This window comes from Bison bison, unplaced genomic scaffold, assembly GCF_000754665.1.
Source record: "Bison bison bison isolate TAMUID 2011002044 unplaced genomic scaffold, Bison_UMD1.0 scf7180017864218, whole genome shotgun sequence".
Classification (NCBI taxonomy): domain Eukaryota; kingdom Metazoa; phylum Chordata; class Mammalia; order Artiodactyla; family Bovidae; genus Bison; species Bison bison.
The window spans coordinates 4,094,101-4,112,097 of NW_011494790.1; the positions used below are offsets into that span (position 1 = coordinate 4,094,101).

At 35.3% G+C, this 17,997-nt stretch overlaps 1 protein-coding gene across 3 annotated transcripts in view; it reads right to left on the minus strand.

The window, feature by feature from the left end:
- ADAMTS6 (ADAM metallopeptidase with thrombospondin type 1 motif, 6) overlaps positions 1-17,997 on the minus strand; it is a 286,481-nt gene that overhangs the window by 34,852 nt on the left and 233,632 nt on the right. For all 3 annotated transcript variants that reach the window (XM_010845526.1, XM_010845524.1, XM_010845525.1), the window contains one exon: positions 7,741-7,870. In XM_010845526.1, the coding sequence (XP_010843828.1) occupies positions 7,741-7,870 (130 nt within the window). The remainder of the gene's footprint in view (positions 1-7,740; positions 7,871-17,997) is intronic.

The window sequence follows — 17,997 nt, forward strand, 5'->3', positions numbered from 1 at the left end:
AGAGTGACAATTTAATCTGGAATTTTAGAAATCTGACGTTAACATCTTTTTTCTAAGTCATTTTCCAGAGAAGATATAAAGTGATTTTCATAGTCTTTCCATTTTGTTTTCCACAGATGAGTAGGATCCTAAGTTGTTAGTACCATTTTTGGTAAAGAGGAAAATGTGTACTGAGAATAATAACTTGCATGCCAGCCATAGTGAAACTCTGATTCAATTCGAAACAATGATTTCATCACCAAGATTAGGGGATAAAACAGTAATGTGTATAACTCAGCCACAAAAAGTTCAGTCATACCACCTCCAGCCATGATCTCATTAGGTCTCATAATGTAAGAAGGATGGAGGCCTTCAAATTAAACACAGGTGCCCAGAGTAACAGCGATGATTCAGGAGGTGTTGCTGTTATTTTTGCTCACAAGGCCAGGGCCACCTCTGCCTTTTTATTCTTCATCCTCTCTTTTACTGCCAACCATCAGAGAAGACTCTTGAGAGTCCCTTGGACTGCAAAGAGATCCAACCAGTCCATTCTGAAGGAGATCAGCCCTGGGATTTCTTTGGAAGGAATGATGCTAAAGCTGAAACTCCAGTACTTTAGCCACCTCATGCGAAGAGTGGACTCATTGGAAAAGACTCTGATGCTGGGAGGGATTGGGGGCAGGAGGAGAAGGGGAGGACAGAGGATGAGATGGCTGGATGGCATCACTGACTCGATGGATGTGAGTCTCAGTGAACTCCGGGAGTTGGTGATAGACAGGGAGGCCTGGCGTGCTGCGATTCATGGGATCACAAAGAGTCGGACACGACTGAGCGACTAAACTGAACTGAACTGATCTCTTAGCTTAGATGTATCATTCTAGCATTTAACTAGAAATGTATGAAAGTAAAAACATTATCTACCCTCCTATTTCCCTTCTGACTTTAACTTTGATTTCAGGCTTTACACTCAGTCCCTCCCTGTTGTATCTTTATTGCTCAGCAAATCATCCCTTCCCATGTCTTGCTAAAGGATTAAATCACCATCCAGATATTTAAGTAGTTTTGCAATTTTACCACTGTAGCTACTAGTCCCAGTTTCACCACTCTTCTGTCCAGTTTAAGACAGACTGCTTCCTTCCTCATTTTCCAAGTATTTGACCCTCTGATGACATTCTCCCTATTTCTCTTTTTTCATTCTCTAGATTCAGTGGTAAAATATGAGCATGAAAATTCTCAGAGATTATCAACTGCTGAATCATTATAATCTGCATAATACTGGGGCTATTTCTTTTTGAGCTGAAGAACCTACAATAAAATTGTCTTCATTCTCACCAGGATGAAGAAGCTGTACAGTTAGTGGGATTCATTTTTGAGTGTCTGAAATAAGAGTGGCTTGATATAGCCTGTGTAATCCAATCTACAGTATCTGTACATTAAGAGGACAAACAATAATACTGGAGGAAGGGAATGAGATGATGGGAGTTGACTTCTAGGATCCCTCGCAGGTCTGACATTTTGGAGTTTTATACAGGAATCTGATGATCTTTTCCTAAACTTATAACAGAGTATAGTTGTACATGGGAGTGAGGTACAATGACTCAAAATAAAAAGATACTGTTAAAGAAAACCTTGCCCCTGGGTAAAAATCTCTCTCCCGTCTGACTCCTTTTGCTTATAACTCTTATCATACTTAACATATTTTGCCTTGTACTATAGTTATTTTTTATAGGGCTTCCCTGGTGGCTCGATAAGGAATCCGCTGCAATATGAGAGACCTGAGTTTGATCACTGGGTTGGGAAGGTCCCCTGGAGGAAGGCATGGCAACCCATGCCAGTATTCTTGCCTGGAAAATCCCCATGAACAGGGGAGCCTGGCAGGCTACAGTACATGGGGTTGTAAAGAGTCGGACAGGACGAAGTACAGTACAGCACCATTTATTGTATTCTATTGCTTTCACCTCTCTGATTTTCACCAATTTAAAAATCAAAGTTACATACAGGAATTATGTTCAGTATTTAAAGATTCTTCACATGAGGTCATATACAGAAATCTTTTTGCTATTAAAAGACAGCATGGTCAAAACTGAACGCTTGGCCTTTCATTTTGGATTCTAACTCAGCATTACTTCCTTTTCCTATGCTGAGGCACCAACTTCCTATCAGTCATGCTCTTTGATATCAACTCCTCCCTTTTCCTTTTCCTAATGACTTCTGCCTATGTCATGAATCCCACTATTTTCATTCAATGCCTCTAGAATTCTTGTTTTTTTTTCTCTCTCTCTAGTCACCTCACCACCTTGACTATTATTTTCATTCTCATAAAAGAGTTGCTCCTCTGACCACATTACTTTTTCCTAGCAAGACTTCCTTTGGCTTTTTAAAGTCTCTCAAATAAACACGGTTATCAGTATTTCTTTATCAATGCCTCTTTTGTCTATTCTTCCTAGTCCCTGTCATTTCCTTTACGTAATATAAGGACAAATCTTATTGCCCTCTTTTTTTCCATTCTCTACTTATAAAGTCTCCAATATGACTAAAGGACATTTAAAATATTTTATTATTTGAAAAGATAGTTTCTGATTAAAAAATATCATTTAGGATTATAAATTAATGGTATTGGGAAAACAGTAATATCTGAAAATAAATATAGGTCCTTTCCTCAAAGCCGGCAAATATATTTCAGATAGATTAGAGTTTACATAAAAAAAAAAAAAAGACTTTGAAAGCATAAGCATAAAGTGGGTAAGGCCTTCTTAACATTATACCAATGAAAGAAATAAAAGTTAGTTTTCCTATATAGTATTTTACAAAAAGCTTTTATAAGTAAAACTAGATCATAACAAACTAGAAAAAAAAATTTGCAAAAGAGTTAATAATCTTAATTAAGACTTCAGACAAAACAATAACAAAATGATAAGCACTTTGATAGAAAAATGGCACAGGCCATGAAGAGGAAAAACAAAAAAGAAATGACCACTGAACATAATTTTTAAATGTTTAGCTGCATCAGCAATTGTAGAAGTACAAAAAATAAAACACCAATTAGATATCAAGGTTTTTTTTTTTTTTCCCCTTTCAATAGTTAAAGATTGTTTTAAAAATAATATTACCAAGTGTTGTTCAGGTTAGGGAAACAACAGTCTTATGTACATACTATCAGTGAGAATACACTTTTATACATTCTTTCTAGAGAGTAATCTGACAATGTGTCCCAGAGGGTTAAACATAATTCCGTTTACACTAGAAATTTTAGAAGCAAAAATGGTTAATGCTGTGGAATAGAAAGGGATCAAAAGCTAGGGCCCAGAGAAGATTGTTCTACAGTGGAAAGTCAGTTCAAATAAACATGACGTATCTACTAAATGTTGTAGACGGTGTTTAATGTTCAGAACAATATAATGTTCAATATGCTGAGAACTGACTATAAGACATCATAAATAACTGTTGTTTAGTTGCTAAGTTGTGTCCGACCCTTTTGCAACCCCATGGACTTTATGTAGCCTGCCAGAGTCCGCTGTTCATAGGATTTCTCAGGCAAGAATAGCAGAGTGGGTTGCCTCTTCTTTCTCCAGTGGGTCTTCCCAATCCGTGGACTGAACCCACATTTCCTGCATTGGCAGGTGTATTTTTTTACCACTGAGCCACCAAGGAAGTCCAAATAATATAATACCACTTTGTTACATACATGTGCCGATGTAGACATTGAAAAAGATGAAAAATATTAACTATGATCTTACAAGTATTAAGTGTTTTTTAAATTTTCTTCTTTGTATTTATCTGTATTTAAGAAATTTTATGTTTTAATATGTATTAAAAAAACCAAACACGATTGTCACATTGTCATTTGAAAAAACTTCTTTCTCCCACATTCATTTAAAGTCTTTTTGAATTCAGTAGTCTTTCAGTGAGCCTTATCTCTATAATACCAATGTAATGGGAATCTTATTACATATGATAACCATTCTGGATAGTTTATTAAGATTTCCTTATTCATTTTGTATTGGGGTGTAAAAAAATAAGTTAAATTTAAAAAATCCTTTTCATAGTCTGAATTCAAAGAAATAAGGAAAAAATTAAAAAGGAACAAGAAAAACTACACTAATAAAGAATATTTTAAATATGTATATTAGCTCTTTTCAATAAAGAAAACTGATTTTTCTTTTTCAAATTCCATTCTCTTACCTCCAAACAACAAAAAAGTTAAGAAGTAACTTTTTATTTCAGAACTACAAAAGAAAGGGAAATACAAAACAACTTTAATTGTTTAGGTTAATTCCAATATGTCAATTATCCTTAAAGTGTTTAAAAAAAGACTCCAATGTAATATACAAGCATGTAATATACTGGGTGAAATGACCAACCACTGAAATCTCAAAGGATGCTTGAATAGCATGCATTTGAAATTAAATGAAAAAGCTGAGGCCCAAATAGAACAAGTGTGACCACGCCCATTCAAATGCCTTAAATGGCTGATCATGATAAACATAACACTTAAAAGTACTGAGTGCTGGGGAAGTAACTAGGTTGAGGCTCACAATTATACGGAAATACACTTAGGTCTTTAGAAATGTCAAAAAACAGCTTGTGCATTTTGAGCATCACTTTGTTTTATATAGCTTTTCAGTTTCTGTTGAGACAAATTTACAAAAATAATTAGCAGAAGAAAGGAAAATAAAAAAATAATTAAATATCTTGTCTTTGTAATATATACCATAGGTTGTATTTCTATACTTTCCCATGTCTGGATTTTAAGGTGTTAGTTACATAGTGATCACATTTGAAAAAGAAGAGACATGAAATTTCAAAAGTCTTAGAATAAAAACTTCTATCACCCTAGATTCTGTGTGCTCCTTATTTGGCAGCCACTAAACTTTTCATGGGGTCGCAAAGAGTCGGACACGACTGAGTGACTGAACTGAACTAAACTGAAACTTTTCCAGAGACTAGGGGTGTGTATATCCCTTAAAGATTGAAACATTCAGGCAGACACTGACTTTGGATATTGAAAGTTCAGAAGGTATTATTATTTTGGAACAAATATCGACAAATATATCTTGATCTAACCATATTTTGTTGCTGTTGTTTAGTCACCCGGTCATGTCTGAGTCTTTGCAACCCCATGGACTGCAGCATGCCAGGCTTCGATGTCCTTCTTCGGGTGCTTGCTCAAACTAATGTCCATTGAATTAGTGATGCCATCTAACCATCTTGTCCTCTGTTATCCTCTGCTCCTCCTGCCTTCGATCTTTCCCAGCATCAGGGTCTTTTCTAAAGAGTTGGCTCTTCACATCAGGTGGCCAAAGTATTGGAGTTTCAGCTTCAGCATCAGTCCTTCCAAGAATCTTCAGGACTGATTTCCTAACACTGGCTTGATCTCCTTGAAGTCCAAGGGACTCTCAATTCTTTCCAACACCACAGTACAAAAACATCAATTCTTCGATGCTCAGCCTTCTTTATGGTCCAATTCTTACATCCATACGTGACTACTGGAAAAACCGTAGCTCTGACTAGATGGTCCTTTGTTGGCAGAGCAATGTCTCTGCTTTTTAATATGCTGTTCAGGTTTGTCATACCTTTTCTTCCAAGGAGCAAGTGCCTTTTAATTTTGTGACTGCAATCACCATCTACAGTGATTTTGGAGCCCAAGAAAATAAAGTCTGTCACTGTTTCCATTGTTTCTCCACCTATTTACCATGAAGTGATGGGACTAGATGTGATGATCTTCATTTTTTGAATGTTGTTTGTTTGTTTGTTTTTTCAAAAAATGAGCAATGTGTAGTGCTCTTAAAAACATATTTTATTTATTTATTTAAAAAATTTTCTGTGTGTTATGTCATGCTGCTGCTGCTAAGTTGCTTCAGTCGTGTCCGACTCTTAGTGGCCCCATGGACTGCAGCCCACTAGGCTCCTCCGTCCATGGGATTTTCCTGGCAAGAGTACTGGAGTGGGGTGCCATTGCCTTCTCTGGTATTATGTCACAGATATGGCAAAAACCATGACATGTATGTCATGTCAGTGTATGGTAAAACCCACTGCAATACTGTAAAGTAATTAGCCTCCAAATAAAATAAATTAATTAAAAAAATAAAAACATATAAATGAAAAAAATTAAAATTAAATTAAAAATAAATAAAATAGGAAACAACATAGAGAAAGATTGAATGTTGAGTTTTAAGCCAGCTTTTTCACTCTCCTCTTTCACCTTCATCAAGAGGCTCTTTAGTTCTTCTTTGCTTTCTGTCTATGCCATAGACTTTTTTTTAAACCATATTCAGTTCAGTTCAGTTCAGTTGCTCAGTCGTGTCCGACTCTTTGCGACCCCATGAATTGCAGCATGCCAGCCTCCCTGTCCATCACCAAACCCATGTCCATTGAGTCTGTGATGCCATCTAACCATCTCATCCTCTGTCGTCCCCTCCTCCTCCTGCCCCCAATCCCTCCCAGCATCAGGGTCTTTTCCAATGAGTCAACTCTTCACATGAGGTGGCCAAAGTACTGGAGTTTCAGCTTTAGCATCAGTCCTTCCTTGAACACCCAGGACTGATCTCCTTTAGGATGGACTGGTTGGACCTCCTTGCAGTCTAAGGGACTCTCAAGGGGCCAGAATTCTTTATCCATTTTAAGTCTCAGATTTTTGTGACTCTTACTTTTAGAGAAAGAATTACTTTGTTATAGAATTTCCCTTTCCAGTTCTAGAGAGCCTGGAATACATAAATTCCTTTGCCTACTTTCTTTTTTTTTTTTAAATCAATTTCATGTTGGGAATAATTAGCTAACCTTGGGATAATGGTTACTCTGATTTTTCAAACAAGAATGAAATGCTTTCCATACATGTTCTGTCTTCCATTCAAGACAAGGATTAAATCATTATCTTTGTCTTTTTGCACATAATTATTGCCTTTTGCTCAATCAAAAAACCTTTCTTTCATATTATAGAGTGTGGCCACTGATAGCATGTCTCATATTTTTGAATTTTTTAAAAGTCATCATTAAGATGGATGGGCTCTCTTCTTCTGCCTCCCTTTATAGTGAGTTGTAATTGCTACATTAATCAATGGAAAGGGCCTGAAGTACACTTCTATGCCTGTGCTCAACACTTAGAAGACAAGATGCTTTAGGATGACAGAATTTAAAACCGGGTCAGCAAATTAAAGCACTGATATTCCATTACTGAATATTTCTAAACAACTAAAAAAGTCTTTAAGCCTTTAAGATAAATATCTAGAAAAGATAGGATTGCATGCCAATCTTTTATAGTTTAATGAATCTAAGATATCACTATTTTATATACCATTAAACAAAAATAATGCTGATTATTATTTTAAGACACCATCAACTGCAAAATGAATCTAATTTCAGAGATGTTAAAATGCGAAGGATATGTGCTTTAGAATTAAGGAAATATGACAACTGCCAGCACTATGCCAGGATTAATCTACTGATTAATCTATTGTCCGACTCAATGGACATGGGTTTGAGTGAACTCTGGGAGTTGGTGATGGACAGGAAGGCTGGCATGCTGCAATTCATGGGGTCGCAAAGAGTCGGACAGTAGATTAATCAGTAGATTAAACCCCTGCTCTAAAGGGGTTACTTACTAAATTTTGTGAATAAATAGAAATAAAAATCCTACCCTCTGTGATGTTTTACTTGATTTTCTTAGCTTAATTTATGAATATCATATGAATGTATGTTTCCAGATAAGAATATCTAATGTTTTTCTCTTTGCACTTGAAAATATTTCTCACTTCTCTTACTTACTCAGGTGGGCAGGGCTCAGTGTTGCAGGTTCTTTGATTTTCAGGTGGCTTACTATCAGGGTCACAGTAATTGTTCTGGACAATGGAGTTGTCATCCAACCTTTTACAGACCACCTCCTGTCTTTGGACACCTTGAGAAAAGGAGGACATCATTAATTGAAGAGTAGTTTACCTTCCAGTAAGTTAGGTATGCATAGCTTTCCTCTGTGGGGAATCAACCTCACTGGATCCATGCTGTCTTATCTGTTCCAGAATACTTGACTGCTTCTCTAAAAAGGAGAGAAGTCTTGGTCATTATATTGCAAATTTAGGCAAAATCACTGTTCTCATACTTAGAAACATAACTGTTTTCAAGTTCAGAAAAGAAACTATTGGTAATTTTAAACAATTGGTATATCCATATGTATATTCTTCTTCATGCTTTCCTTTAAAAAAAGAAACTTTATTTTCCCAAAATATCATTAGATAAAGTGTATGAATATACATTTCAATGCAAAACAATGGTTGTAGATCTATTTAAAAACAAAACATTAGGGACAAATTTACATTTTAATATTTTGTAGGACAAATCCAATCAATTTAGTCTCTGTTAGGAACACATAACATTCACACATTTCATTTTTCTCCCTTCCATTTAAAAAAGGTTTATTTCTCTGAAAGTCCACAAAGTCTAGAATTTAAAGACAGCAGTGAGCCTCTTTGAACTGCAACCCATTAAGTAATCGGTTTGCTTTTGTAGAGTTGGCCTTGTTGATCACACCATCATCAAACAGATATATACATATTCCATCAAATATTAACTTACAGAATACTTTTCATCCTTAAATATTGGTCTATATAACTTGTTTGCCACGGCTAAAAATGTTCTCATAAAAGTTGTAAAATTCTAAATATGTTCATTATTTTTGGCAAAGATATCCACCACAACTTGCTCACATTTCACAAAATACAAGGACACACACAAACACACTCTTATTTGTAAGCATGCCTGGAAATAGACTTGGTGCAGATTCATTTTCTCTTCAGTGGGGAAGAATCAAAAGAAGCAAAGATAAGGTTTATCAAAGTCTCAGAGAAAAGTCAATCTACAAGACAATGCTAAATATTTCAGATCTTATGTGGGTAGTAGCTTACTCCCAGAACTAAAAATAAAAGCACAAACTAAGCTACCCCCACTAACCACCCACCTCATTTCTCTAACCAGGTAGGCTAAATTACCCAGAACCAGTTGTAAAAGCAGCATTAGCAGTATCCAGGAAACTACAGCTTCATACCAGGCTAAACCTACATAAACTTTCAGTTTTTCTTTTTTTCTCAGTTGCTTCTACAGTGCTCTAAAGAAAAGAGTTTGACCCCAGATTAGAGAAATCAATGTGAAACAGGACCATTCGATGAAGGAAACTGTCACCTAAAGAGGTATGCACTAAATACTTCCTCAAGCTCCCTTACATGCATGAGACCTCTGCAGATGGGAGTGCCACAGCTATGAGGCTTTGCACACTTTTAACTAAGCCCTTTGAATTTGAAGATAGGAAATCTATTTCCCTGATAGGGAAAACAATTAAGTCCCATAGTCTCCATAATGGTGGTGAGCAGTTAAAGAAGATGTATTTGATTACTTGCAGTGGTTCTCACTAATCATCTTCAACAAGTTTCTTGGTTTTCCTAAATTTAGAGCTTTAAAGCACAGCCAAACAACTTACTGGCAAAATGTCTCAGAGTATGTGTTGTATTCATTCCTTCCCAACCCATTGAAGAGGCCAAACATCTCAGTTTATGCAACAACAGTTTGGAATTTTTTTACTATTAAACTTAAGATTTTTGAGAGAAGAATGATTCACATTAGGCATATCTTTGACCCATTCACAGATGTTCCACAATATTTACCAGATAGCTCCTCATTGTGTCATCCCAGTGGGCAGATAACTAAGTCCATGTGATTCACCTAGACAAAAATCTCTATTATTAGTCATCGGATTCAACTACCAAATGCCACAATGGCTCAGAATATATATCCGCCCGGCTTCAATACTTTGTTCCTATCAGGAAGAGCAGGGAATTGTTTTTATAGGTTAGCATGGTTATTTTTAAAAAGTCATTCAAATATGATTATACTTGAAGTGGGGAGACTCAAAATATCCACTTACACGAAGGACTTACAACTTAAATTAATTTTTATAAATATGTTTAATAATTAAAAAAAATACGATTATACTTACAATAAGAAAGTTGTCATTCAATCTAGTACCTTGGGTGTTTTTCAGAAAAGCATAAGCTTTTAATTTTAATTTAATTTTATGTTTATTGAGGGAGGATAAACATTTTCAACACTACAAAATGGGACTGATATTGCTTGATATCAGTGGCAGAAATATCAATTCAGTTTCTACAGGTTAAGATAAAATTCTACTTCCTTAAAAAATCTTAGAAATGTTGTTTGGTTATAATGATATTAGTTTTTAAAAGTAGCCTTAATTATAAAAGCAAGGCCTCTGCAATTTGAATCACAGATGAGATACTAGTTATTAGAGATAAGATTTACACTTGATTTTAAGATAAATTCTATCCATGTATGATCTTGAAAAAAATTCAGCTACATAACATTAATTGTCAAAAATTTGGAAAATACACAAAACCAGAAAGAGCAAAATAAAAATTATCCACAATCTCATATCTTTGCTTTGGATCTTTATTTTTAAGGCTATTTTATTCTTTGATGGGATCCAGTAGTTAAAATTAATAGTACACAAACTAAAAATGCCAGCTAAACATGGTTAGTGGGTCATTCATTCTTTCACTCATCCATTCAGTCATTCAATGGAGAATAATTACTGAATACAAGGCACTGTACTTCTTTATGCGATACTGAGCTAAGTGTGAAGAATTACAAATTGACTTAATTTTCTCATGTCTAGTTTCTTAACAACTAGAATTTAGAATATTTAGGGGTGCATTTCAGTTTCATAATTTCAGAAAGCTATTTTTTATGAAGCAAAAATTAAAGTTCTTGAATAAGCAGCTGAAATAACTGTTTTACAAAGATACATTTTCCTTGCATTCATCTTTTATTAATTTTCTTCTAAAATGCCACATTAGACAGTGTGGTATTTCACAGTCAAGAACTGACTATACCAGTAATCTATTTCAAATCTTCCTAAAATGCTGAACTATCTTCCTTCAACAGCACAAATCTTCCAACTTATACCCCCCACACTTGGTAGGTTTAGATTTTTTTTCTTTTTAAGTCAGTAGCAACCGAGTAACTCTCTAAGGCAATGCACTTAACTGAATGGATTTTTCAATACATACTTATGGATTAAGGAAAATGCAGCTTTTAGCATTAGAAAATTTAAATCAACTGGAAATAATCTAAACTAAGTCAACAAGAGAAATGATTGAGTTTAGAATTTTTTTATATGATTAACCCTCTTGTACATAGCTTCTTTTAAAGTAATCTGTAAAACATTGCTAAGAAATTGATTTAAACCTTTTTGGGAATAATTACATCCGGTTACACAAAACCACTATGCTTTCAAATCTAAAGACATATAGTTTATAACCCAAAACATAAAATATCTGTATGACCAGTCAGTATATGCCTAATCAAAAATAAAGTTCTGGTGGTTTAGTGCCCATATCCTCTGGAGATATTCAGATGTTCAGCAGAATTTAATTGGTCAGACTTAAAACTGCACTAATTATATTTTATTCTTAAACACCTGAAGTTACAGGCATGCAAATTCTATACCTAATTCTGTTTTTAAATGCAATTCCTCTTCCTTGTAAAAACAAAAAAACTTTGCTGCTTTCATATTACTAAATTTAAGTACAAAGATATCACTACCAATATACATTTACTCTAAACTCTAAAATGAGTGTATCCTGTTTAGAGTCTTTTACTTTGTTTATCATTTTGATTAGTAGTAGTAGTAGTGTTAGTTGCTCAGTCGTGTCCGACTCTGCAATTCCATAGATTGCAGCCCTCCAGCCTCCTCTGTTCATTCTCCAGGCAAGAATACTGGAGTGGATTGCCATTCCCTTCACCAGAGGATCTTCCTGACCCAGGAATCAAACCTGGGTGTCCTGCGTTGAAGGAAGATTCTTTACCATTTGAGCTACAGAACAGCAAACATGCTTCTTAACACAGAAACATAACCTTTATTTTTAGCTTGGAAGCTTAAATTTGACAGATCTTTTATTTCATTTCTGCCAATAGTTAAAGGTTACAGATGATCTACGTGCCTATCAAAAGTTATGTTGTCCAATAGGAGGAAGGAGTACATAGCTTGAATCACTGCTCAAGGTACACATGAAGAAATGGCATTTAGTATTTTGAAATAGCATATACCATAGGAAAATGAGCAAGAAGTCCTGGATGGAATCCTTCATCTTCTGTGCTTATTCTAGGAAATGGTGATGGTTCAAGAATACAGGGTCTTTTGCTCAGCAGTTGCAGTCATAGGGCCAACCCTGAGTGAACACTTTAGAGAACTTTCCTCCTTTTCATTTCTTGCATCCTTTTCAGTCCCTCTTTTATTCCTCTTATAAGCTGCTCAGAGTTCTTATGTCCCATCTCTCTTCTTTCAGATAATTAAATCACTTTATACATACATGTGTAAAAATATTTAGCAATTTATTGCTTTTCTCAGGGCATTGTTTTCAAATGCCATGATCAATAAACTAAGATCTGGCATCCGGTCCCATTACTTCAAGGCAAATAGATAGGGAAACAATGGCAATAGTCACAGACTTTATTTTCTTGGGCTCCAAAATCACTGTAGATGGTGAGGCAGCCATGAAATTAAAAGACGCTTGCTCCTTGAAAGAAAAGCTATGACCAACCTAGACAGCGTATTAAAAAGCAAGAGATATTATTTTGCTGACAAAGATCTGTCTAGTCAAAGCTATGGTTTTTTCAGTAGTCACGTATGGATGTGAGAGTTGGACCATAAAGAAAGCTGAGCGCCAAAGAATTGATATTTTTGAACTGTGGTGTTGGAGAAGACTCTTGAGAGTCCCTTGGACTGCAAGATCAAACCAGTCAATCCTAAAGGAAATCAATCCCTAATATTCATTGGAAGGACTGATGATGAAGCTGAAGCTCCAATCCTTTGGCTACCTGATGCAAAGAACTGACTCATTGGAAAGACCCTGATGCTGGGAAAGATTGAAGGCAGGGGAGAAGGGGATGATAGAGAATGAGATGATTGGATGGCATCGCCGACTCGATGGACATGAGTTTGAGCAAGCTCTGGGAGTTGGTAATGGACAGGGAAGCCTGGTGTGCTGCAGTACATGGGGTTGCAAAGAGTCAGACATGACTGAGATACTGAACTGAACTGAACAGGGCAATTCATCATTTTGTCATCAAATTACCACTTGAATTTCATTTAAAAGAATGACATGTATTAAACTAAGAAGGATGAAAGAGATGTTAAGGGCAAGAGAAAGATATTTTAGGTCTTCTCAAATCTACTCATAAGAACCAGCATTTCAGTTCTAGACCATTCATTTGGTAAGTGTGTAGTCTATAACTACATGTGAGTATAAGAGAAAAAGTGCAACTTTAGGATTGATGGGCTAATCAACACTTAGATAATTTAATCTAGTGGCAAAGCACATCGTATTTACCCAGGAAATAGTTTTTCTGAAGAAGAGGGGGGAGGTTAGTAAGTCAGAGCTTATAGTAAAAATGTGGTTGGTGGTTAAGGCAACAATTTGCTTAACCACAGCATCCAAAGTAGCTAGCAACCAAGACAACACTATATAACCAGAGTATACAGAACATATGGCCAACAATATTAATTTAATCTAAATCTTTAGTGCAGATAGCATCCAGAGAGCAACAAGTGCCAGGAAAAAAAAAAATGTCTCTCTGCTCTGCCTTTCACAGCTGGAATCTGGTTGCTGTGCTGTGATTATTGGCCAGACATAAGCATTTGTAGGGCAGAGCAAAGCCCATCTGCCTTGGATCTAACAGCTGGCATCAGGGTACCAATCAGCTCCACCCAATTGCTTCCTTCTTCTGAAAAGCCTCATGCTAGTTTTTTTATCTTCCAAAGGTTTCCTTTCTCTCTCTTTCCAGTGTCTTCCCTTCTGTCTTGAGGAAAATTAAACATCCTAAGAAAGCAGGATTAAGAAAAGGAAAATGAGGCTCTAAAAATATTTATTTTTCTAGAGCAACTGTGTTTAGTGATAGATAAGGTGGAGCATACAAATACTGTGTTTATTGGAAATCATATTATCCTTAGAGGGAATTCCTACTACTCATTACAAATTAACAGTAATCTCTTCCATGGAAAGAATCTAACTTAACTCATTGAATTCCTACTAAGTCTAAGTCATGGATATTCTATAAGGGGGAAAATGAGTGAGACAGACTTGACTTCAATGAGATTACGTTAATAAGGAAGGGAGAGGATAAGGCAATTACCATTATATTATGGAAGCTACTTTATCTAATAAGATCATGCCTTTTCAGACCTAATATTGTTAATTTTATAGTCCTCTCATTTTGTTAAGCTGCTGTCTGATTCCTTTTTCTTTGATATTCGTGGATCTTAAGAATTCTCATAGCCAAATGTCTATGTGGTTATCTCCTTTCACTTTATCTTTTTATGATATTTTTTTCTCAGTCCAATTTCTGCCATGTTTAGTTACCACCTTTTTTTGAGTTCTAGCAGTGTAGGTAAATGATCTACGGCAAGTTTTTATTCTCCTTTGTATAATGAGATTAAAAAAATTAAATGATTTCTAATGTTTCTTTCAGATCCAAAATTCTATGAAAGTTGGCTTTTCTTTTTTCCCCCCCCAATTCAATTTTCCATTTTTCCCCCTTCTGTGTCTGCTTTTCCCCTGTATTCTACAGAATATAAGTCTGGAGAACAGCATTTGATAGATTCCATTTGGTTTTGAGTTGTTTAAATGTCTCAGTTCTTAGCAGTGTGAGGTATGTATCAAAGGAGTCAGACATGTCAAGAGGCAGAACACTAGAAATAAAAGACTTTATGAGAGGCAAGTTTCTTAATATAAAGAATTAACGCATATTATACTAAAAAGGTATTTCCATGAACTTTAGTAGGAGTTTATTGTTTTGGGTATTTCATTAAAAATCTTAGAGGAATGATGCTAGAGTATAAGATGATTTTGAGCTTCTTTTACTTATTTACCAAATAAAAAAGCTTTTCTTTAATTATATGTAAAATCCTTTTCTTGGAACCAAAGAGCAAATATTTCAGATTTAAATTATAACAAGGACACAATCATAAACAAGCTGTATGTTTTTAAAATAAAATCTTAATTTTGTTTACATAAAAAAATGGGAGTAGTAATATCATAAAATACTATAAAATTGTGATAATGCTTATCATTATAAGAAGCTTTATTTTTTTCCCAAAAGTATTTTATTCATAATACCTTGTAAACATGCATAATGTTATGACGGTCAAAAATGAGATTCGGGACAAAATTTCTGTGAAGTCAAACATGACCCTTGATATACAGATCATTAATACAACAGGAATGCACTCAAACATTGCTTTCAGCCCTACCCAAGTTTTTCAGTGAGTAAATATATATGCAGGCCCTATTTATGTTAAGGAAGAACACAATCTCTAAAGCAATAGAAACAAAATGAAAGAGGAAGGAAAACAGCATTAGGAGGAATATTTTAGGTTAGCAGAGACTTCTCTCCCTCAGTTATAAATCTTAACATTAGAGAAAACGCAAGCCACAGTATGCAAGGGTAAACAGTAAAAAATGTCAGATTCTAAAACTAAACTTGCATATGCAAGATTTTTTACAAGAAGTTAGAAAGCTTAAATTATATTGAAAATACAGAGTAGAATTCAAAGAATTTTTTAGAATGTATATTCCATAGAGGAAGCCATATAAGGAAAATGATAAATAGAAATAGAGAAATAAAAGAAAAAACATATTAGCTTTCAGAACTGTGAATCAGCCAAGAGTATGAGTTTACCTAGCAGAATACTCCTGTGAAGGGCATGTTACATGAGAACTGAGCTAAGTGCAGTCGATGGCAACATTTGTTGCTCATTTGCTCAGTGATGTACAGCTCTTTGAGACCCCATGGACTGCATGCAGCACACCAGGCTTCCCTATCCATCACCAACTCCTGGAGCTTGCTGAATCTCATGTCCATCGAGTTGGTGATGCCATCTAAAAATCTTGTTCTCTGTCGTCCCCTTCTCCTTCTGCTTCAGTCTTTCCCAGCATCAGGGTCTTTTCCAATGAGTCAGCTCTTCGCATCAGCTGACCTAAGTATTGGAACTTCAGCCTCAGCATCAGTCCCTCCAGTGAATATTCAGGATTGATTTCCTTTAGGGTTGACTGGTTTGATCTTGCAGTCCAAGGGACTCTTAAGAGTCTTCTCCAACACCACAATTCAAAAGCATTGATTCTTCAGTGCTCAGCCTTCTTTACGGTCCAACTCTCACATCCATACATGACTAACGAAAAAACCATAGCTTTGACTAGACAGACCTTGGTCGGCAAAGTGATGTCTCTGCTTTTTAATATGCTGTCTAGGCTTGTCATAGCTTTTCTTCCAAGGAGCAAGCATCTTTGAATTTCATGGCTGCAGTCATCATCTACAGTGATTTTGGAGCCCAAGAAAATAAAGTCTGTCACTATTTCCATTGTTTCCCCATCTATTTGCCATGAAGTGATGAGGCTGAGTGCCATGATCTTCATTTTTTGAACTCTGAGTTTTAAGCCAGCTTTTTCACTCTCCTCTACATAGCATAGGCTTTTAGGAGCTGTGATATTCACAAGTGCCCAGCTACGAGCCTGGTACAACTAACCCCATATGCTAAAGTGTACACTTCCTTCTCAACACTGAAAGTTAATTGAAAGAAGGGGATGATGAGAAAGAGTGACTAGCGTAATGCTATAGTCAGTACAATGACAGACTATTGTCTAGTCTAACAAATAATTTAGTTTTCAAAGAGCAAAGCGAAAATTAGGGAATAACGAACAAAGCTCATGCAAATCTTTAATTCCTTGTAAACTCAAGTCACTTTTTACAAAGGCCTTGTGTCATTAAAAGTATCACAGTGATGTGCTTTATGTCTAAGTTTGGTATATAAAGGAACCAAATGTAACAGGACCCTCGTAGTTTCAAACAGAACACAATACAACCTTAAACAGAAAATATCTTTTATAGGGGATTTTTCTTAAAAACTGATTATATAACTATATTTCTTCAAAGGGAAAGAAATGACAATGACTAATATGCTTTTAATTATTCAAACTAAAATTTCCATCTCTTATCTTTTACTTAACTCTGAAAGTAACTTATGAATGGTAATTTCTAAAGCAAAGGGAAGAAAACAATTATTGACTTATTAATGTCTTTCACACTTCATTCCAGTCAAGTCTATCTTGAAACTTGAAAAATAATTGAATTTTGTTTTCCTCTGTTTCATTTTAGGACCCCATCCACTTTGAGTTTGTTTCCAAGTTACAGTGTATGCGTCATTTATAAGCTGCAATACAAGTGTTAGTCATTATTATCTTTGCTGCTGCTGCTACTGCTGCTAAGTCGCTTCAGTCGTGTCCGACTCTGTGCGACCCCATAGACACCAGCCCACCAGGCTCCGCTGTCCCTGGGATTCTCCAGGTAAGAACACTGGTGTGGGTTGCCATTTCCTTCTCCAATTATTTACTAGGTCTATAAAAGTCAAGTTTCAAAACCCTTGTTTGTATGAAGCATATTGTTAGTTCACTAATAATGTCAAATGACCATTATTAGTGATGTTAAATATCTTAGGCATATTTAACATCACTAACAGAATCAGCAAAGAAATTAAAAGGACATCTGTGAATATATAAAGCATTTGCCTCTGTTTTATCTAGTCCTTTGAGAGCTGGTCTCTTTCAGCCAGATATTATACTGGCATAAGGACTGCATTATATTTTTCTAATAATTACTTTTCAAAATTGTTATTTTAGAATGGATTTATTTTATTTTTAAGTGCACAATTATGGTTGTGTTGCATTATTCTTGAAAACAATAAAATACATAACATTAAGTGCTTCTATAGAAACAACGTAGAAATATCTAACTTTCTAAAGGGACCAGGTAATCTGCATGAAAGATTCACTAAAGCAATCTGAAAAGTCTATTATTAGTAAATAGAATAGTGTATATTATTACATAAACTTGTTAGGTAGTAAATTGCAAAGAAGAATTTGCTACTGGGACTCTTTTAAATATATAGTTTTTTTTTTTTTTTTT